This window comes from Somniosus microcephalus, chromosome 5, assembly GCF_052327205.1.
Source record: "Somniosus microcephalus isolate GS21.2 chromosome 5, FLI_Smic_1.0, whole genome shotgun sequence".
NCBI classification, from domain to species: Eukaryota; Metazoa; Chordata; class Chondrichthyes; order Squaliformes; family Somniosidae; genus Somniosus; species Somniosus microcephalus.
The window spans coordinates 314,366,138-314,389,797 of NC_140991.1; the positions used below are offsets into that span (position 1 = coordinate 314,366,138).

Sequence of the window (23,660 nt, forward strand, 5' to 3'; positions counted from 1 at the left end):
AAGTTCATTCCTAACTTGTCAGCCAAGACAGCCTGTCTGCGAGACCTGCTACATAAAACAAATGAGTTTGCATGGACAGAAAGACATGAACAAGAGTGGATAAACCTCAAAACAGTGCTGACAACCACACCTGTACTCACCTTCTTTGACCCAACAAAAATAATCAAAGTGTCAACGGATGCATCAAAAGATGGCCTAGGTGCGGTCTTGCTACATAAGCAGAGGGTGAAGATTGGAAGCCTGTTGCCTATGCCTCCAGGTCTATGACTGATACTGAGTGTCGATACGCCAAAGTTGAAAAGGAATGTCTAGGCTTGGTAGTTGGACTAGAAAAGTTTCATGGCTACATATATGGACTTCCCACCTTCACAGTTGAGACAGACCACAGCCCTCTGGTTGCCATCATAAAAAAAAAATCTGAATGAGATGTCTCCAAGGATTCAACGACTCATGATGAAGCTGCAAAGATATGACTTTGAACTGATCTACACACCAGGCAAATACATAGTGTTAGCAGATGCACTATTCCGAGCACCCACAATGAGTCATGTGAGCTCTACTGAAGAAGATGTGGATGTTCATGTGAGTATGGTCACTGCTGCGCTGCCCGTGTCAGACACAAAATCAAAGCAAATAGTAATAGAGAACATTCATCATGGTTGGCCAAAAGGTTCCTGTCCAAAATATTTTCACATAAGGTCAGAATTGAGTGTCGCAAGTGGACTATTACTTAAACAGAACAGAATAGTCATTCCACAGGCTCTACGTCAAGACATGCTCAAAAGGATTCATGAGGGACACCTCGGAATTGAAAAATGCAAAAGGAGAGCAAGAGACACTGTTTATTGGCCTGGCATAAATAAGGACATTGAGAACATGATAGGCAAATGTGAGACATGTCAGAAACACCAAAACAAACAGATTCTCAGGAGGAACCGCCGTTCCCTCCTAAAAACACAAGAGACTATTCAAGAGCAGATTGATGAAGATGCCGCAACTGCATCTTGCCATTCACCGCCAGAACAATCTCATGAAGACACATCAGACTTACCCGAGTTGAGAAGATCCACACGTGAAGTAAAAAAGCCTGATAGACTTAATCTTTGAGTATAATGTAAAGCTTTGAAAATGTGTTGACTGTTTTGAAAATGTTTATGTTTATAGAGCACTAACAAAAGTGTTACTGATATTATCTTTATTGTTTTCTTGAAAGTTGATTGATATTGATTTTGTTAAACCTCAAAGAAAGGGGGATGTAATGATCAATAACATGTCATTCTATAGTGGACACTAGGTGGAGCCGTAGAGCTGTGTAGAGCTGTATATAGCTGTATGTATAAGACTACACTACCCAGCTGTATGTATATAAGGCTACATTACCCATGAGGCACTAGGCTACCCACAAGGCAGCAGTCAAGATGGATGCCTCTACAGATACTGTACCTAGTCCACATGTGCTCAATAAAAGTGTCTAGCAAAAGCTAGCTGTGTTCATAATAAGAATGTCTATTTATTAATGAACATAAGAGGGGGGAAATAAAATTAAGGTTTGTGAATCTTTGGAATTCTCTAGCTCCAGAGGACTGTGGATGCTGAGTCGTTGAGGATATTCACGAGAGAGATCGATAGATTTTTGGACTCTGGGGGAATCAAGGGATATAGGAATAGTGCGGGAAGATGGAGTTGAGGTCGAAGATCAGCCATGATTATTATCTGAAGGCAGATTGGCCCAGAAATTTGGGTCGGGGGCTTCCCGCGGGTGTAAGCCCCTGATCTGCACTTACCTAGCGCGCCGGCCGTTGTGCTGTGGGCCCCCGTGGAATTCCAATCCGGGGCCTGATCCAGCTGCCGACACGCAGTGCTTGCGTGTCCCAGGGGCGCAGTTAGTTCGATGCGTCCCCTGGGATCACGTGGGCCATGGGGAGCCAATCGGAGCAGGGAATGCTCCATTCATAAGTCTGACAGGAAGTGCTGTCAAGACTTATAAATACTATGGCCCCAAAATGGAACTAAATCTTCAAATAAATTATTAAAAAACATCACAATTTTTAAATAAACTATAAATTACATGAAATAACTATTTCAAACAATAATTTAAATTTTTGAAAAAAATAATTTGATTTTCTAACAGGGCTAAAAATAAACTTACATTGCTTTAAAGTATTTAAAAATAATAAACCTGTGGAAAAAATGTTTTAATTTTAATTAATTCACCACTTACCTTGTAAAAAGCAGGCCTTATGCACGCTTTTTACATTTCTAAATTCTGCAGGCTTACGTTCCCGGGAAAACCTGTAAAAAAGACTGAAGTTCGATGCGCACGCGCAGCCTCTCCTGCGCACGTGTTCGACCTCTGAACCCCTTCATTCAGAGGAATGGAAGTGCCGGTTTCCCGCGCTTGCGCAGTGCATGCAGGAAACTGGCACTTCCATTGGGCCTACGGGTGAGTACCCCGTGCGTACTCACCCGTGGAGACCCGAATTTCTGGGCCAATATTATTTGAATGGCAATAGATTGGGAGAAGGGGAAGTGCAACGAGACCTGGGTGTCCTTGTGCACCAGTCGCTGAAGGTAAGCATGCAGGTGCAGCAGGCAGTTAAGAAGGCAAATGGTATGTTGGCCTTCGTAGCAAGAGGATTCGAGTACAGGAACAAGGATGTCTTGCTGCAGTTGTACAGGGCCTTGGTGAGACCACACCTTGAGTATTGTGTGCAGTTTTGGTCACCTTATCTGAGGAAGGATGTTCTTGCCATGGAGGGAGTGCAGCGAAGGTTCACCAGGCTGATACCTGGGATGGCAGGAATGATGTATGAGGAGAGATTGTGTCGGTTGGGCTTATACTCGCAGGAGTTTAGAAGAATGAGAAGGGATCTCATTGAAACTTATAAAATTCTAACAGGACTAGACAGACTAGATGCAGGAAGGATGTTCCCGATGGTCCGGGAGTCCAGAACCAGGGGTCACAGTATAAGGATAAGGGGTAAGCCATTTAGGACAGAGATGAGGAGGAATTTCTTCACCCAGAGAGTGGTGAACCTGTGGAATTCTCTACCACAGAAGGCAGTTGAGGCCAATTCATTAAATATATTCAAGAAGGAGTTGGATATATTTCTTAAGGCTAAAGGGATCAAGATATGGGGAGAAGGCAGGGACAGGGTACTGAATTTGGATGATCAGCCATGATCACATTGAATGGCGGAGCAGGCTCGAGGGGCCGAATGGCCAACTCCCACTCCTATCTTCTATGTTTCTATGTTTCTATGATCTTATTGAATGGCGGAGCAGGTGCGAGGGGCCGAATGGCCGCCCCCCGCTCGTGATTCTTGTGTTCTTATGTACCTCTTGTGGGAGCCATTGTCAGCTGACTCAGTGGTTTTAATACGGTGTGTGAGCGTTCCCAGAGATTCCCCTTTGCATCAAAGAGTTTCCTTGATACCCAGATAATGACCCAGAAAAGAGTGTGAGAGATAAGGAGGCGTGTGTTTTGACACTGAAGGAGCACTCTTATTCCCCCCTCTCTCTCTCTCTCTCTGAGGACTACAATTATTGCTCCTAAATTGCCCCACGTGTAGGTCCTGGGAGGAAACCGTGGGGCAGGATAACAGTGGAGATACATGGACCAGCGAAACCTAAGCTGCCAACATTAAAGGTTAATAACTGTAAGGCAAAATGGAGGAGCTAGCAAGTAATAGCCGAGTGTTAAACAGAATGTTCGGTATTTAACTGAGCCTTGTATTTTATCAACTGTTATGATCTTCGGCAGGGTTTACTCCTGGACTGCAATAAAATGTGTGCACAGTACCTGTTTCAGAATGACAAGCCATACGATGTATCCTATGATACAGGAGATAAAACCATTCAGTGTGGTCGCCATGTGGATGTCTTCAAATTCTGGTTGATGTGGAAAGCAAAGGTAATGAAGATTGTCAGGAAGCGAAGAACATTACTTCGGAAATTATACTGTTGGGTGCTAATATTTGACCACTTAATCTAAAATTCGCAGTGAATGACATAGAATCTACAGCACAGAGCCAGGCCATTCGGCCCAACCGGTCAATGCTGGCGCTTATCCTGCACGCGAGATTCCTCCCTCTCCAAATTACCCCTTGAGCTCATCCAAAACTCTGCTGCCCGTGTCCTAACTCGCACCAAGTCCCGTTCACCCATCACCCCCTGTGCTCGCTGAGCTACATTGGCTCCCAGTCCAGCAACGCCTCGATTTCAAAATTCTCATCCTTGTCTTCAAATCTCTCCATGGCCTCGCCCCTCCCTATCTCTGTAATCCCCTTCAGCCCCACAACACCCACCACCCCCCCTGCCCCGAGATACCTGCACTCCTCTAATTCTGCCCTCTTGAGGATCCCTGATTTTAATCGCTCCACCATTGGCGGCCGTGCCTTCTGTTGCCTGGGCCCTAAGCTCTGGAATTCCCTCCCTAAACCTCTCCGCCTCTCTACCTCTCTCCTCCGCTAAGACCTGCCTTAAAACCTACCTCTTTGACCAAGCTTTTGGTCACCTGCCCTAATTTCTTCTTATGCGGCTTGGTGTCAAATTTTTTTGTCTTATAGTACGCCTGTGAAGCACCTTGGGACGTTTTACTACATTAAAGGTGCTACATAAATACAAGTTGTTGTTCTTCTTCTTCTTCTTCCTATCCTTCACCTTGTAACCCTCTATTCCCTTTCACCTCATCTATGCATCAACCCTCCCCTTAAATGCTTCACAGCTCTCTGCTTTGACAATACCATGTGGCAGCAAGTCACACATTCTCACCACTCTCTGTGTAACTGAATTCTTCTGAGATGCTTTGTTTGATCTGTTAGTGACGATCTGATATTTATGCTTCCTTGTTCTGGATTCACCACAAGTGGAAACGGTTTCTCCGCATCCACCCGAACGAACCCCCTCATCGTTATAAAGACCTTCTCCAGGTTTCCTCTCGCTCATCTTTTTCCAGAGAAAAGGGCCCCAGCCTTTTTCACTCTCTCCTGATTGTTGCGTCCTCTCAATTCTGATATCATCCTTGCAAATCTTTTCCTGCACTTTTTCCAGTGCTTCTATATCCTTTTTGTAATATGGAGACCAGAATTACACACAGTACTCCAAGGGTGGCCTAACCAAGGCTCTGTAAAAATGTAGCATCACCTCCCTGCTTCTGTATTCTATTCCGCTAGAAATCAACTTTGTTTGTACACTTTATGGTCTTTATCAACTTGTGTTGCTACTTTTAGCGATTTATGTATCTATATTCCGTGACCTCTTTGCTCCTTTACCCCATTTCTTGCCTTAAGAACATAAGAACATAAGAAATAGGAGCAGGAGTCGGCCATTCGGCCCTTCGAGCCTGCTCCGCCATCCAATGAGATCATGGCTGATCTTCGACCTCAACTCCATTCACCGGCCCTATCGCCATATCCCTTGATGCCCTTACTAGTCAGAAATCTATCGACTTCTGTGTTGAATATACTCTGGGGTAGAGAATTCCAAAGATTCACCACCCTCAGTGTGAAGAAATTTCTCCTCATCTCAGTCCTGAATGGCCCACCCTTTATCTTGAGGCTGTGGCCCCTGGTTCTAGACTCCCCAGCCAAGGGAAACATTCTCCCAGCATCCACCCTATCAAGCCCTGTAATAATTTTGTATGCTTCAATGAGACCCCCTCTCATTCTTCTGAATTCAAGAAAATACAGGCCTAGTTTACTCAATCTCTTCTCATACGACAGTCCCGCCATCCCGGGAATCAAACTCATGAACCTTCGTTGCACTCCCTCTATGGCTAGACTTGCGGCGGGAGATTGTCCGAACTCTCGTGGGATTTCAGGGCCTTGGTGTTTATTTACGAATGTTGTATATTGAGCATTAATGCAATGACCTTTGACTGACTAAACCCTTTATGAATCATTACTTCAAAGCTACAGCTTTCTGCCATGGTTATAATCTTGTTCATGCTTCCTTCAGAGCGACTTTTGTTTGTTTGTTTCTGTACACGCAGAATTTAGTTGTTAAATGATGAAGGGGGTGAAATTGGCTATCGGCCCGGTTGGGGCGCTAACTTTTGAAATTTTGAAAATTTAGCAGCAGGCGCTAAGGATTCTGAACTTCTACTAAATTGGGTGTTAGCCCCAGGAAGGAAGTGGGGCGCTAAATCAAGCGCTAATGACCTTATTAGGGTTTTACAGGGGCTCTACCAGCAGGGCACTAATGAATTTCAGGTGCAATGCAATCGGGAATGATCCTTCACACTGGTTCCTTCCAGCTCTTAAAGGGGAGGTTGCATCATTGTGCAGATGCTCATTTTCAGCATTGCTGGCTTTGAGGTGACCTGTGAGCAACTGAATCCCTTGAAGGCTATGGCTGTTCCCACTCCCAGGGAGAGAGCTCGTTGTTTCACAGAGGTGGCATTGGTCGCGGGAGTGGAGCGAAGGAGGGCAATGCTGTTCCCGGCCATTGGAAGGAGGCCATTGCCCCAGGTCTTCAGGGCAATGTGGAGTGAAGTGGCCCGGGAGGTCTCGGCCAGTAGTGTGGGCGAACGCAGCCTGACACAGTGCCGCAAAAAATTCAACCACCTCACTCGGGTGGTCAAGGTGAGTACACGCTTCAACAGGTCCTACATACCAGCATCTGAACCTCAGTCTGTGCACACACCGCAAATCACCACACCCCCGCCACTCACCCACCAAACATCTGCACCCACTCAAACTCACATCCACATCTCACGCCTTGCCTACAATCACAGCTATTCAACTACGGCAGGCACATCTCCCAAACACATAGCTGGGCTCTGACTCACACACATTCGTTTCTCTTGCAGGCCAAGATGGCCCACAACAGGAGGGAGCAGCAGGGAACAGGTGGGAGTGATGAGCAGCTCCAGCAGCTTACGGACCTGGAGGAGCGAGTGCTGCGACTCAATGGGCAGCAGGTGGTGGGTGCCGTGGCCCTCGGCGACATCGACCCCTTGGAGGCAACAACGGTATGTTCATCCCCTCTCCTTCTCTCATCCCACTTCCCCCTCACACCACAAACCTTTCTCGCTTTCCAGCTCCTGATACTGTCTGCATTCCTTGCTCCCTTCCTGCCCCCTCTGCCCTCACATTAACACGAGTCTTGTGCCTTTATTCTTTCAGGTAATCAACAGCCAGATGACCAGCCTGTCCCTCAGCCTCCCACTGAGAGTGAGGAAGGAGAAGAGGAGGAGGGGGAGCAAAGCACCGCGTCACTACATCTCTCACCCGCAGGCACCGCCTCAGATACTGGCACTACGCGATCTTCAGAGGCACGTTTAGTAGAGGGTGTAAGATGTGCAGAAATCGCCCCTCGCCCCGTCAAACAGTTTCCAAAGATCAGACCCGTCGAACAGACAACACAAAACCCAGTTCTGGGGTGTGGTACAGAATCACAAAGTGATGGAGTGAGGCGCGAGCTCAGCAACCGGAACGAGGACTCAAAGTCACTGGAAACCAAGTCTGATGAGGCGGTCACGGACCGACCTTGCAGAACGCCGATTGAGAGGCTGCCTCCTCCCTCGCTGCTGTTCATCCTCCTGTTCCTCCTGCTCCTCTTCTTCCTCCCCCTCGTCCTCCTCCTCCTCCTCCTCCTGAGTTGGTGCGGCTATGCCTGGTGGCAATGGCTGCGCAGGCATTGACAGTCAGGATTCGCTGTGTGTGGTCGCACACTAACTGCACATTAAGTGAGTGGTAGCCTTTGCGGTTACAAAAATACCTCAGGATTGTTATGAGGTGCCAGCAAAGCGTCGTGGGTGCAGTCAATGGCGCCCTGCACCATGGGGAAGCCTGCTATCCTGGCAAAGCCACATGCTCGCTTGCGCTGCTTCTCTCTGGTCATGGGGAAGGAAATGTAATCCCTTCTCCTTCTGTACCTGGCGGATGGAGCAATGGACGGCAAACTGGGAGATGTTGGGGATGTCGCCTGTCGCACACTGCAATGATCTGCTGCCGTAGAAATTGAGGGCGACGGTGACCTTGACTGCCACTGAGAGAGCCGTGGTGGTCCTGATCTGAGGCTCGAGGTCTGGCTGCAGGAGGTGGCAGAGCTCTGTGACCACCTCCTTGCTGAAGCGCAGCCTTCTAACACACTGGTCCTCCGTGAAATTCATGCAGGACAACTGCTGCCTCCTGTTGAGAGCCCTGTTGGCCCTCCTACCGCTGGCCACATTTTGCACCCTTTCTCTGAGCCCCAGTTGCCTCCGACATTGATGCTGGAGGGTGAGGTCCTGTGCCAGCACAGCCCCCATGAACAGATCCAAACATTGCCCTTTCAAATCTCCCCTCAATGAAACTGAAGAATCTTTATGTGCCGGAACACTCGTTAAAATGCAAAACGCTCAAATCAGTCAGAAGGCCTCTTTGTCGATGTGAAACTAACAACGCGGCATTGTTGGCCGGCGAAAACAACACCGGGTGTGGACGCCTTTAAGTAGCGCCGCCTCCTCCAGGGGACACCCAACCGAAATCTGCCTCCTCTACCCGTCGCTGTTAACGGCAAGCGCACAAGCAGGGGGCGAGAGGGAATTTTTCATCCGGGACGCTGCGCACGGCAATGGCGTCACGATCCCTGGGCCGTAGGAGATCGGGGCGAAGCGCCGAATTTAGCGGGAAGTGTTGATATTGCCGCGCCCGGTCGCAAACACAGTTGAGCCCCGTTAACGCCCCCCGGAGGTGCTAGCGGGAGGCACAAAGGAGCCCAACTTCTAGCCCGAAGAGATCAAAAGAATGAGTTGCATAGTTTTTACTATTTGAAACCAGACGGGCCACCTGGCATCAACCTCGGCACCAGCTTCGGACATGATAACGGCACACCCAGCTCAGTCGACCCGGCAAAGTCCTCCTCGCCAACATCTGGGGACTTGTGCCACAATTGGGTAGAGCTGTCCCACAGACTAGTCAAGGAACAGCCTGACATAGTCATACTCACAGAATCATACCTTTCCTCCATCACCATGCCCGTGTATGCCCTGTCCCACCAGCAGGACAGACCCACCAGAGGTGGCGGCACTGTGGTATACAGTCGGGAGGGAGTGGCCCCGTGTTGCAGCTTCCCCAGGTTGGCACCGCACCACATTGACTCCGGACCCAATGTAGTCTCATGGCTTCAGGTCAAGCATGGGCAAGGAAACCTCCTGCTGATTATCACCTACCGCCCTCCCTCAGCTGATGAATCAGTACTCCTCCATGTTGAACACCACTTGGAAGAAGCACTGAGAGTAGCAAGGGCACAGAATGTACTCTGGGTGGGAGACTTCAATGTCCATCACCAAGAATGACTCGGTAGCGCCACTACTGACCGAGCTGGCCGAGTCCTGAAGGACACAGCTGCCAGACTAGGACTGTGGCAGTTGATGCGAGAACCAACACGAGGGAAAAACCTAATTGACCTCGTCCTCACCAATCTACCTGTCGCAGATGCATCTGTCCATGACAGCATTGGTAGCAGTAACCACCACACAGTCCTTGTGGAGACGAAATCCCGTCTTCACACTGAGGACACCCTCCATCGTGTTGTGTAGCACCACCACTGTACTAAATGAGATAGATTCAGAACAGATCTAGCAGCTCAAAACTGGGCCTCCATGAGGCGCTATGGGCCATCAGCAACAGCAGAATTGTATTCCACCACAATCTGTAACCTCATGGCCCGGCATATTCCTCACTCTACCATTATCATCAAGCCAGGGGACCAACCCTGGTTCAATGCGGAGTGTAGAAGATCATGCCAGGAGCAGCACTAGGCGTACCTAAAAATGCAGTGCCAACCTGGGGAAGCTGCAACACAGGACTACATGCATGCTAAGCAGCAGAAGCAGCATGCTATAGACAGAGCTAAGCGATCCCACAACTAACGGATCAGATCAAAGCTCTGCAGTCCTGCCACATCCAGTCATGAATGGTGGTGGACAATTAAACATCTAACAGGAGGAGGAGGCTCCATGAATATCCCCATCCTCAATGATGGTGGAGCCCAGCACGTGAGTGCACAAGACAACCATCTTCAGCCAGAAGTGCCGAGTGGACGATCCATATCAGCCTCCTCCTGAGGTCCCCACCATCACAGAAGCCAGTCTTCAGCTAATTCGATTCACTCCATATGATAGCAAGAAATGGCTGAGCGCACTGGATACAGCAAAGGCTGTGGGCCCTGAAAACATCCCGGCTGTCATGCTGAAGACTTGAGCTCCAGAACTAGCCGCGCCTCTAGCCAAGCTATTCCAGTACAGCTACAACACTGGTATCTACCCGACAATGTGGGAAACTGCCCAGGTATGTCCTGTCCACAAAAAGCAGGACAAATCCGACCCGGCCAATTACCACCCCATCAGTCTACTCTCAATCAGCAGCAAAATGATGGAAGGTGTCATCGACAGTGCTATCAAGCGGCACTTACTCACCAATCGCCTGCTCACCAATGCTCAGTTTGGGTTCCACCAAGATCACTCAGCTCCCGACCTCATTACAGCCTTGGTCCAAACATGGACAAAGGAGCTGAATTCCAGAGCTAAGGTGAGAGTGATTGTCCTTGACATCAAATCAGCATTTGACCGAGTGTGGCATCAAGGAGCCTTAGTAAAATTTAAGTCAATGGGAATCGGGGGGAAAACGCTCCACTGGCTGGAGTCATACCTAGCACAAAGGAAGATGGTTGTAGTTGTTGGAGGTCAATTATCTCAGCCCCAGGACATCACTGCAGGAGTTCCTCAGGGCAGTGTCCTAGGCCAAACCATCTTCAGCTGCTTCATCAACAAACCTCCCTCCATCATAAGGTCAGATATGGGGATGTTCACTGATGATTGCACAGTGTTCAGTTCCATTCACAACTCCTCAGATAATGAAGCAGACCATGCCCGAATGCAACAAGACCTGGACAACATTCATGCTTGGGCTGATAAGTGGCAAGTAACATTCGCGCCACACAAGTGCCAGGCAATGATTATCTCCAACAAGCGAGAGTCTAACCGCCCCTTGACACTCAACAGCATTACCATCACCGAATCCCCCACCATCAACATCCTGGGGGTCACCATTGACCAGAAACTTAACTGGACCAGCCACATAAATACTGGCAACAAGAGCAGGTCAGAGGCTGGGTATTCTGTGGTGAGTGTCTCACCTCTTGATTCCCCAAAGCCTTTCCACCATCTACAAGGCACAAGTCAGGAGTGTAATGGAATAATCCTCACATAATGCCTGTTGCACCTAAGCCATGCTGCTGGCTGCATATTTGGATAATTCCAATGCATTGTACCACCGAATGACGAGTGTCTCACCTCCTGACTACCCAAAGCCTTTCCACCATTTACAAGGCACAAGTCAGGAGTGTGATGGAATAATCTCCACTTGCCTGGATGAGTGCAGCTCCAACAACACTCCATCCAGGACAAAGCAGCCCGTTTGATTGGCAACCCATCCACCACCTTAAACATTCACTCCCTCTACCACCTGCGTACCGTGGCTGCAGTGTGTACCATCTACAAGATGCACTGCAGCAAATTGCCAAGGCTTCTTCGGCAGCACCTCCCAAACCCGTGACCTCTTCCACTTAGAAGGACAAGGGCAGCAGGCGCATGGGGAACACCACCACCTCCAAGTTCCCCTCCAAGTCACACACCATCCTGACTTGGAAATATATTGGCCGTTCCTTCATCGTCGCTGGGTCAAAATCCTGGAACTCCCTCCCTAACAGCACTGTGGGAGTACCTTCACCACACGGACTGCAGCGGTTCAAGAAGGCGGCTCACCACCACCTTCTCGAGGGCAATTAGGGATGGGCAATAAATGCTGGCCTTGCCAGTGATGCCCACGTCCGATGAATGAATAAATAAAATAAAATTTCCACATTTCAAAATGCACATCAAAGGTAGTAGTATGCTTTGTTGATCAGCGTCATTCATGGCTTGGAATATTTACATAGAATTACATAGAATGTACAGCACAGAAACCGGCCGTTCAGTCCAACTGGTCTGTGTCGGTGTTTATGCTCCACACAAGCCTCCTCCCAGCCCTCGTCATCTCAGCCCTGTCAGTGTAACCTTCTAAGGATTCTAAACTAATCAAGGATTCTCACAATGTTGGCAGATTAAACTCAGCAGAAACATCTGTATTCAACCAAATACCCAGGGTTCAAAAGTAATTTAAAAGTAAGTAGAAAATTAAGAAGAGAAAAACGAATGAAAAATTCATTTTAAACATTACAGCCCATTGTAAAGTAACAGTATGAAAGACAGGGAAATCTTGAGCCATGTCCATATACAATAACGTGTTAAAAGAACAGATATTTCTATCATTTTAGATAAGTGCCAGTCGTGGTTCAGTGGGTAGCACTCTTTCGCTTCAGAGTCAGAAGGTTATGGGCTCAAGTCCCACTCCAAAGACTTGAACACAAAATCTAGGCTGACTCTCCCAGTGCAGTACTGAGGGAGGGCTGCACTGTTTGAGGTGCCGTCTTTTGGATGAGGTGTTAAACCGAGGCCCCGTCTGTGCTCTCCCATGGGCACTACTTTGAAGAAGAGCAGGGGGAGTTCTCCCCGGTGTCCTGGGGCCAATACTTATCCCTCAATCAACATCACTGAAATACAGATAATCTGGTCATTACCACAGTGCTGTGTGTGGGAGCTTGCTGCGCGCACAATTTTGGCTCCTGCCTCTCCTACATTACAGCGACTACACTTCAAAAGGACTTCCTTGGCTGGAAAGCGCTTTGGGACGTCCTGAGGTTGTGATAAAAGCAAGCCTTTCTTTTTGTCTTTTTCTTTCTTTATAACAAGCTGTCAAAGAACTGCTCTTTGTACTTCTCCTTGGCGTCTGTTTCTGCTGTGGCTGCATAAGACATCACAGCACAGTGTGGTATACAATAGACTTTATTTTGTTATACTTTGCAGGGCACATCGGGGTTTGAGAGGCAAATCAACCAATGTCTTGAGCTTGCACAGTATCTCCACAGCAAACTCAAAGGAAGAGACGATTTTAAGCTGGTGTTTGATGATAAAGTAAGTTTCAAAACTGTACTTTTATAAAGTAAGTAGTGTATAGGAGCCTTGGAATAGTACATTCTCCACGGTGGTGACCTAGTTTTCAATCCAACTAAAATAGAGGGGATTAAAGGTTAAATTTTCCACTTTTGCCACTCCAATCAATAATAAGGATCCTACGCTGTGAGGACACACCGGAATATTGGGCATGGTGAACAATAGCATGTCCATTAGACAGTCTCCCTGATCTTCTATCCATTTAACGTGTTTAACAGAAAGTCAGGCAGGTCGCGAAAGGGATTGCAAAATCATAGATTCATAGAAATTTACGGCACAGAAAGAGGCCATTCGGCCCGTCGTGTCCGCACCGGCCGAAAAGGAGCTCTCCAGCCTGATCCCACTTTCCAGCTCTTGGTCCGTAGCCCTGTAGGTTACGGCACTTCAAGGGCATATCCAAGTACTTTTTAAATGTGATGAGGGTTTCTGCCTCGACCACCCTTTCAGGCAGTGAGTTCCAGACCCCCACCACCCTCTGGGTGAAAAAAGTTCTCCTCAACTCCCCTCTAATCCTTCGACCAATTACTTTAAATCTATGCCCCCCCCCCCTTAAGGCTTAACAACATAAGAACTAGGAGCAGGAGTAGGCCGTACGGCCCCTCGAGCCTGCTCCGCCATTCAATAAGATCGTGGCTGATCTTCGACCTCAACTCCACTTTCCCGCCCGATCCCCATATCCCTCGATTCCCCTAGAGTCCAAACATCTATCGATCTCAGCCTTGAATATACTCAACGATTCAACATCCACAGCCCTCTGGGGCAGAGAATTCCAAAGATTCACCACCCTCTGGGTGATGAAATTCCTCCTCATCTCAGTCTTAAATGGCCGACCCCTTATTCTGAGACTGTGCCCCCTGGTTCTAGACTCTCCTGCCAGGGGAAACAGCCTCTCAGCATCTACGGTCAGAGCATTGGCTTTAACCAGTACCACTGGGATGAGTGTGTGTGTGCGCAGTGACTGTCCCTTACATTTTCCATTGCGCTCTGTGGGGAATGTGCCTGGCTCCCACTCAGCTTTTTTCCCACAGCTGCCCACTTGAAGTTCTTGTGCACAGTTGTAGGTATGAATGCATGGTGTATTTTTTATATTCGTTCACGAGATTTGGGCATCGCTGGCAACGCCAGCATTTATTGCCCATCCCTAATTGCCCTTGAGAAGGTGGTGGTGAGCCGCCTTCTTGAACCGCTGCATTCCGTGTGGTGAGGGTACTCCCACAGTGCTGATTGGGAGGGAGTGAGGGAGTTCCAGGATTTTAACCCAGCGACGATGAAGGATCGGCGATATACTTCCAAGTTAGGATGGTGTGTGACTTGGAGGGGAACTTGGAGGTGGTGGTGTTCCCATGCGCCTGCTGCCCTTGTCCTTCTAGGTGGTAGAGGTCGTGGGTTTGGGAGGTGCTACAGAAGAAGCCTTGATGAGTTGCTGCAGTGCATCTTATAGATGGTACACACTGCAGCCACGGTGCGCTGGAGGTGGAGGGAGTGAATGTTTAAGGTGCTGGATGGGGTGCCAATCAAGCGGGCTGCTTTGTCCTGGATGGTGTTGAGCTCCTTGAGTGTTGTTGGAGCTGCACTCATCCAGGCAAGTGGAGAGTATTCCATCACACTCCTTACTTGTGCCTTGTAAATGGTGGAAAGGCTTTGGGGGGTCAGGAGGTGAGACACTCGTCATTCGGTGGTACAATGCATTGGAATTATCCAAATATGCAGCCAGCAGCATGGCTTAGGTGCAACAGGCATTATGTGAGGATTCAGCCAGAAGTTTCTCCAGTTTATGCTGCTGATTTGGCCTGTGGGTAACATTCTCGCCTTCTGAGTCAGAAGGTTGTGGGTTCAAGTCCCACTCCAGAGACTTGAGCACAAAAATCTAGGCTGACGCTCCAGTGCAGTGCTGAGGGAGCGCTGCACTGTCAGAGGTGCCGTCTTTCGGATGAGACGTTAAACCGAGGCCCTGTCTGCTCTCAGGTGGACATAAAAGATCCCATGGCCACTATCTGGTGTCCTGGCCAACATTTATTCCTCAATCAACATCTCTAAAACAGATTATCTGGTCATTATCACGTTGCTGTTTGTGGGATCTTACTGTGCGTAAATCAGCTGCTGCGTTTCCTATATTACAACAGTAACTGCCCACATTGGACTCATCAGTCACCTGTGAACCCATTTTTAATGCGGAAGCAAGTCATCCTCAGTTCTGCTTAAGAATTTGTTTTAGTGATAAATATTGGACCTAGGACACTGGGGGGAAAACTTCCCCGACTCTTTTTCAAAATAGTGCCACAGGATCTTTTACATCTCATCCGAAAGACAGCACTTCTGACAATGCCGCACTCCCTCAGCACTGCGCTAGAGTGTCAGCCTAGATTTTTGTGCTCAAGTCTCTGGAGTGGGGACTTGAACCCACAACCTTCTGATTCCAAAGCGAGGAGTGCTGCCCACTGAGCCACGGCTGATACAAGCTAGCGAGTCTGGAAGAATATATATCCCAGGTACAGTAGGAGAACACTGTATTGGGCCAGTGCAATCGGAACTTTGCCCTGAATCAAATAAACCCGTAAAAGCCGCTACCCCCAATGCAACGCTCACCCTCTACACCTGAGCCATTCAGATAGTTTGACAAAAGGCTGTCATCACTGATGAATCAATTTTATTACAAGGAACACAATGTGGTCGCTTTTCCATTCAGCATTATTATCAGATAAAAGCTTTCAAGGCAACATGGAAAAGAATACTGGGCGGGGTATGAAACAGACTGCCAATTGGCAATCGTCCATTTCGAACTTTGGCTGAAGACCAAGTTCTTCCCCCACAGAGGGGTGTGAATCTTTGGAATTCTCAGCCCCAGAGGGCTGTGGATGCTCAGTCGTTCAGTATATTCAAGGCTGAGATCGATAGATTTTTGGACTCTTGGGGAATCGAGGGATATGGGGATCAAGCAGGAAAGTGGAGTTGAGGTCGAAGGTCAGCCATGATCTGATTAAATGGCGCAGCAGGCTTGAGGGGCCATACGGCCTACTCCTGCTCCTAATTCTTATGTTCTAATGTCAAACTTGGTTACAGTCTTTTGAGATTTGGCTTGATACATTGTTGACGTAGAGTTTGGCAAAGCTTTACTCCTCATAATGGCAAGAAAAATAATTATAACATATTAATCAGTGGTATTTCCCTAACTACTTTTGAATAATAACATACGTTGTGTCTATTTTTTTTCTCACTGTTTCCATTCAGCCCGAGCACACCAATGTGTGTTTCTGGTACATTCCGCCAAGTCTCCGAGGAATGCCTGAAAATGCCGAGCGGGAGGCGAAGCTCCATCAGGTATGCGCCAATGTGGTGTTATTTACGAAAGTGTTGACTACTTGCCAATATGCAAGAGCAAGCTGCATACTCTGGCCTGCGCCTTTGGAATTCTCTTCCCCAGAGAGCTGTGGAGACTGGGTCATTGAATATATTTAAGGTGGAGATAGACAGATTTTTGAATGATAAGGGAGTCGAGGGTTATGGGGAGCGGGCAGGGAAGTGGAGTTGAGGTCGAAGATCAGATCAGCCATGATCTTATTGAATGGCGGAGCAGGCTCAAGGGGCCGAATGATCGACTCCTGCTCCTACGTCTTATGTTCTTATGTCTTATGTTCTTATGCTGTTCTCCATGGCCACGAGCCAATTTAATCATCCAGCGGGAGGTACATTTCAAACACAACCATGTCCCACTTTTCCTTGAACCTCTTACATGGAATAGCAGAGGGTCAGTGGAAACCCCAGAACAGTGGCGTAAACGGCATAATTTCTTGAAGGTTTCCACCCATTCTTCCTCTGACGTATGTAATAGAGCCACCTGGTGGACTACTGATGTATATAATAATAAAGCCATATGCAGTACAGTTCTTACCGGAAGCCATGTTGTGCTGTTGTATATATATGCTGTGTCTCAAGATATCACAATGTAATGCCGGGCAATCCTGAGATCCCCTTTTAAACTCGTAAGGCTAGAAATTCCACCTCGAGCCCCATTTGGGGGCGCTAGATCAGAAAAGCTGGAAAAGTTAGCAACAGGCACTAACCTCTTCCAGCCTCTCTGAAATTCCCATTTTTATGCTCCAAGAGGGGAGTGGAGCACTTAGTCAAGCGTTAATCAAGCGTTCCACTTCCTTCTTGGAGCGCGAGAGGAGGGGAAAGTTCATGACCCGGGGCGCATTGCTCAGCAGCTCCACGAGTGGCCGAGCGTGGCACTGCCGCCTGGCAGGGGCTCTTCCCTGAATTAAAGGGAAGGGCCCCACGCTGCGAACACTGCAGCAGAGGGGTGCCGCGCGATCAGCCCGGCACTCAAGCAGAGTGCCGGGCCGACCGATCGCAGCGCGGACCCCGGCGTACCAAGGCACAACGAAAAAAGTTTTTTTTAAAACCCGACAATTTATTCAAAGACCGGCCGGCCACCTCACCTTTAACCTCCGCCCTGCTCACGTCCCCTGCAGTGGTCGCTGCCATCGCCCGGCGCTGCTGCAGGGAACGAGGGGGAATTTTTGTGCCGGGGCGATGCACCCGGAGATGACAAGCGCAGAATGATATTTGTGTATTACACACTTCTTGTTGATAATTCTACTGTGATATTCAATTACTCTGTGCCCTGTCGACCAGTGGTTATACCGGTAAGTATACATTAAACACAAATACAACTGTGAAAAAATGATCACGAAAGCACTCCTCCCAGTAGCTAGCCTAGTATAATTTTCCAATACAATGAATGTTTTTGCAATGTTGCCGCATTGCATGTTTAAAAAGAGATGAAATGGGTCACTTAATAATTTTATGGGGCTGCGATACCCCTTTCAATGTTTTTTTTAATGAATGAACCTGCAGCTATGATAGGCTCTGCAGTGGGAACAATCCAAGATGCTGAATAAGGTTGTTAAAAATTGGATTATTTCCAAATCTCAAATAAATATTTTTAACTTGAGATTTTTGTTGTAAAAATGTATTTATTTTGGGATTGCGATATTTGCAATCTGGAACCGTTATAATATCCTGACTCCCCACCTCCCCGACACTTGCCCCCCCCCCCCCATCACAAGTCACGGCCGTGCTGCAATAGTAATGATGGGAACAGTCTGGCAGTTTGATCACTGGCCCATATTCAGTTATTGATGTCGACTAGAGTGGGAGGGGGAGGGCGAATTGGCCAAGGTTGCCCCTGCTGTTCACTTCCTCGGGAACTCTGCTAGAAATCCATGTCAAACGCGGGCCGGATGGATCAAATAGCCTACCAACATTCACTGTCCGTGGCTCTCGCCCAAAGAGTGCACGATGTAGCCTAGACCGACTATACATGCTTATTTAGATACTTTACATACTAAGTATCCCAGCGTGCTTTTCCAAGCAGTCCTTGGTTAGATCGGGCAGCTCTCAATCTCCAACAATAGCCAGACTGACAAGCTGAGAATAACAAGGCGAGGGAAGGAGTCCTTGGTTAGATTGGGCAGCTCTCAATCTCCAACAATAGTCAGACTGACAAGCTGCGAATAATAAGGCGAGGGAAGGAGTCCTTGGTTAGAACTGGCAGTTATCGAAGCCCTTGGTTAGATGTAGCAGCTCTCAATGTCCCACAATAGCCTGACTGACGGGTTGTGAATAACAAGATAAGGCAAGGTATAAAACATCACACAAATTTCCAAATGTTGAGGCAGAGGAGGGAGAGAGTCCTGGACTCAACGCTCCTCCCAACAGGATCGGGTAACACCGTTTCTGTTGTATTAATCGCTTTAACTTGTTGAAATTACTGGGCCATTCTTGAGCTTTAACTCTGTGACTGCTGTGTGTTCTTTTAAAGCTATTAGCAAAATATACTCGCTACATACCATCGCTCTCCCTCTGAATCTCTTACAAGATTGACAACTTTAAGACAGTCGTCACCAGCTGGGAAACTGCACCCCAACATCAAGCTGTACCTGCAGCTGAGGAAAGGTTGTGGAAAAAGTCAGGGAGAAAATATAGTCAGTTACCCCCAAAATGATTAATATTCTATGGTTTGGTAACGCATTTTTACATTTGCTGATTACTTTAAAGCTTCACTATTTCTAAATCTCAACATCTAATTTTCTTACAAAATAAAGCAGGTGTATTTTTAAAGCAATTAACTTATAGGTTTGACAACTCTTCCTGTCAAACTTATGAATGAAGCATTCCCTGCTACCATTGGCTGCCCGTGGCCCATGTGACCCCAGGGGACGCTTCGAACTAACTGCGCCCCTGGGATACGCAAGCACTGCGCGCCGGCAGTTGGAGGAGGCCCAGGATCGGAATCCCACGCGGGCCCACAGCTCAACGGCCGGCGCGCTAGGTAAGTGCAGGTCGGGGGCTTGCACCCGCGGGAAGCCCCCGACCCGAATTTCTGGGCCAATGTCTCTTAATCTCTCCTGCTTTCTATCCTATCACTGACCTTCCCTTTTGTTCTTTCATTCCCTCTCCCTTTTTCCAGCCCCTACTTGCTTTAAAATCTATCCCTTTTCCTGTTTTTTTTCCAGTTCTGACGAAGGGTCTTCGACCTGAAACGTTAACTCCGTTTCTCTCTCCGCGGGTGCTGCCCTGGCCCGCTGAGTTTTTCCAGCGTTTTCTGTTGTTATTTTGGTTTTAGACTTGCCCTTGCCCGGTCCATTCCTATGACCTTTAGCTCTGGAAGTTGCTGTCAGCTGGAGATCCAAACAGTGCGACGCCCTCTGCAGGGCACCTGGCACCTGTGAACCGGGCAAGCAAATGTGTGTCTCCTTAACCAATCAGATTGAAGTATTGTGAAATGAACAGCGCAGAGTCTGAACCAGGAAGTGTAAGTTCGAATGGGTGAATTCAAAGTCAAATCAGGTGAAGAAAGCAAAATAAAGAGAGGGAGAGAAAGATGGGAATAAGAGAGAGAGATAAAAGAGACAGAAAGTAAAAGTTAAAAAAATATATACTTTTTTAACTCTCCGACAATAATTAAAATCTGAAGGAATGAGACTCCACACTTGTAAAAAGTTAATTTTCAGGGCCAGAGAACATTACACACAGGAATATCTGTTCATATCGCCAACCAAAAGTATAGCCAAGGTCCAAAGCATTAACACACCAGCTGGAAATGATAAAACAACCTGTGAAAATAACCATGGTGTGGAGATGCCGGTGTTGGACTGGGGTGCACAAATGTAGGAAGTCACACAACACCAGACTTCACCTGACGAAGGAGCAGCGCTCCGAAAGCTTGTGATTTCAAATAAAACTGTTGGGCTATAACCTGGTGTTGTGTGACTTCCTACATTTATTAAAATAACAGTTATAAACAAACTTACAGTCTCCAAATACCTGGGATTTTTCCCATGGCAGTTTCTGATTTCTCAGGTTAGATTAGATGGAATAAATATTGAAGAAATGCAGAATAGGTGTTCTAGGTTCTGCCAGCGAGTAAAATCCCAGTGACAGTGTGCAATGAATGAGATAACGGGCCAGAATTTACAGTAGAACTAAACGAGGAGGCTAACGGCATTCACCGCTAGTTACGCACAAATTGCACAGCAACTTCCGGCGAGGGCACTCCCACAGTTAAACGCGGAAATCCGAAAGTTGCTGTCCAAGATCAGGGCCAGAAGAGGCCCAACAAGGGTTTTTTAACATTAACTTTTTTTTTGTTTTGTTTTAACTATCCTTTTTCGGAGCCTGAAGGAACAGGGCTACTCCTCCGAGACCCCGCCAGGAAAGCTTAGGCCTCTCCTGGCTGTGATCTCGCACACCCCCGCACCCCCGCTACCCATTGTGGGAATTTCCCGCGAGATAGCCCAGCAGCTCATCCCGCCACTTTCCTGGTGTTGGCAGGCAGCCTCCGAGGCTTGCGCTTTGAAAGAGGCCCAGAAGTTTAAAATACCCTGGGCCTCATCGTTGGAGCAGTGGAACTCCCAGCACTGTCCCCCCCACCCCCTCCCCCTCCCCCCACCCCCGCCGAAATCTGTCCCGCAGTTAAAATCGTGGCCCCGCGCTTTGCTCTTCCAGAACTGACTGATTCAGAGTTCCCATCACAAGGCAGCAATAATCTCCCTTTTCATAGAAATTTACGTCACAGAAGGAGGCCATTCGGCCCATCGTGTCCGTGCCGGCCGAAAAAGAGCTCTCCAGCCTAATCCCACTTTCCAGCTCTTGGTCCGTAGCCCTGTAAGTTACGGCACTTCAAGTGCATATCCAAGTAGTTTTTAAATGCGATGAGGGTTTCTGCCTCTACCACCCTTTCAGGCAGTGAGTTCCAGACCCCCACCACCCTCTGGGTGAAAAACATTCTCAACTCCCCTCTAATCCTTCTACCAATTACTTTAAATCTATGCCCCCTGGTTATTGACCTCTCTGCTAAGGGAAATAGGTCCTTCCAATCCACTCTATCCAGGCCCCTCATAATTTTATACACAATTTTATATACATAATTTTTATTTGACGTACTGAATCATTAACTTCCTTCCTTGTCGATATTCAGATAGCACCAAAGGTTAAAGCTCGGATGATGGAGGAAGGATCATCAATGGTTGGGTACCAGCCCCAGGGGGACAGGGTGAACTTCTTTCGAATGGTCTTCTCGAATCCAGCTACAAACCCATCTGACGTCGACTTCCTGATTGAGGAAATTGCGAGACTTGGGCAGGATTTATAAATTCTACGCATGCACAAAAATGATCACAGCCTTTAATAAGCTGGAATGTATATTGAAACTCTATTGATTACTTCTGGTGTTAATCATTTCACTTCTGAGGAAATTAATGTCCCCAGTCCACGATATTCAAATTAAATATTACAGGCATTAAATTTGGGTGTGGTTTAATGTTACACAACGGTGTTTTCGCTGAGTTATAGGAGAGGAAAGAAAGTCTTGCATTTCTACAGCGCCTTTCACGAACTCAGGACGTCCCAAAACACTTTACAGCCAATGAAGTACTTTTTGAAGTGTAGTCACTGTTGTAATGTAGGAAACGCAGCAGCCAATTTGCACAAAGCAAGCTCCCATAATCAGCAATGTGATAATGACCAGATAATCTGTTTTATAGTGACTTTGATTGAGGGATAAATATTGGCCCCAGGACACCGGGGATAACTCCCCTGTTCTTCCTTGAAATAGTGGCCGCGGGATCTTTTATGTCCACCTGAGAGAGCAGACGGGGCCTCGGTTTAACATCTCATCCGAAAGATGGCACCTCCGACAGTGCGGCACTCTCTCAGTACTGCACTGGAGAGTCAGCCTGGACTTTTGTGCTCAAATCTCTGAAGTGGGACTATGAACCCACGACCTTCTGCCTCAGGGGTGAGAGTGTTACCCACTGAACCACGGCTGACCCTTGACACCTGCTAAAATGTCCCACCGGACAATGTCTTGAACGGACATATCTGAATTTTTTTTCTCCCGGTTTAGATTAATTCCGATCGGAAAATCAGCTTCTGGCCTCATCTCTACATCAACTTCAAATCTCTTTGATTTAAGGTGATCGGCAAAAGAACCAGAGGCGACGGGAGGAAACACTTTTATACGCGACGAGTTGCTGTGATCTGGAATGCGCTGCCTGAAAGGGCGGTGGAAGCAGATTCAATAACAACTTTCAAAAGGGAATTGGATAAATACTGGAAGGGAAAAATTTACAGGGCTATGGGGAAAGAGCAGGGGGAGTGCGATTAATTGTATAGCTCCACCAAAGTGCCGGCACAGGCACGACGGGCCGAATGGCCTCCCCCTGTCCTGTGCTGTATCATTCTATGCGTGCAATATCTACATAAAGGAATAAACTTGATATAGCAGGAAGAGATAATCTCCACCCTCGATTTCCCTTTCATTGAGGGCGATTTTGAATCTGGGCGAGAGTATAAAGTGGGCGATCTTGAATCATTGACCCGTCATACATCTCTCCCGGTTTTCCTTTTCATTGAGGTCATGAAGTATCTTATCCCAGGTGAGGACTCTGACCATCTCTGCTTCAATGCTAGCTCGTAGCAGAAAATTCCACCTTCTCACTCCCCCTCCGCTTGAAGAGCAGTCTGTAACCTCTCCTATAATTCTTTATGTGATTATCTTGAGCCTGTGCCCTCTTGCTGCCATCCTGCCAACCAATCTATCTGTTATGTCTGACATTTGGTGATAGGTACTCGATTGCCTTGGCCTGAGCACATGGAGTTGATAGTGCTGTGCTTAACAGAGCCACAGCCTCATCATATGTTTGGATTGAGTCTGCTGTGCACAATGTCCCAAGGACACGCTGGCCCTCCGCTCCCAAGCAATGGGATAACAGTGCCTTTTTCCGAGCCGCACTCACAGTTTCTAGTCCAAGAGCAATGAGATAGGTTTCAAAGGGCTGTAACCAGCGAACCCATGGGATCGGGGGCTCACCGGGTAGTGCAAGGAAGGGAGGAGGTGGTGGAAGAGAGATTTCAGCCATCCTTGTCGCCAAATATTGCATTTGCAAAGATAATCCAGAGACCGTCAGTGAGTTCAGTTCATGCTGCTTTTAATATGGCTGCCACACACACACAATTCCAGGCACACGCAATCGAATACCTATACACAATACAACGATCACAGCACTATCAAACTCCATGTGCTCAGGCCAAGGCAATCGAGTACCTATCACCAAAT

General features: G+C 47.7%; 1 protein-coding gene across 1 annotated transcript in view; it reads left to right on the forward strand.

Moving 5' to 3' along the window:
• LOC147117878 (glutamate decarboxylase 1-like) overlaps window positions 1–21,957 on the forward strand; it is a 116,599-nt gene extending 94,642 nt beyond the window's left edge. The window contains exons 11-14 of the mRNA XM_085989397.1: window positions 3,764–3,913; window positions 12,893–13,000; window positions 16,268–16,357; window positions 21,522–21,957. Of these exons, the coding sequence (XP_085845523.1) occupies window positions 3,764–3,913; window positions 12,893–13,000; window positions 16,268–16,357; window positions 21,522–21,695 (522 nt within the window). The 3' untranslated portion in view covers window positions 21,696–21,957. The remainder of the gene's footprint in view (window positions 1–3,763; window positions 3,914–12,892; window positions 13,001–16,267; window positions 16,358–21,521) is intronic.
• Window positions 21,958–23,660: the final 1,703 nt, after the last annotated feature.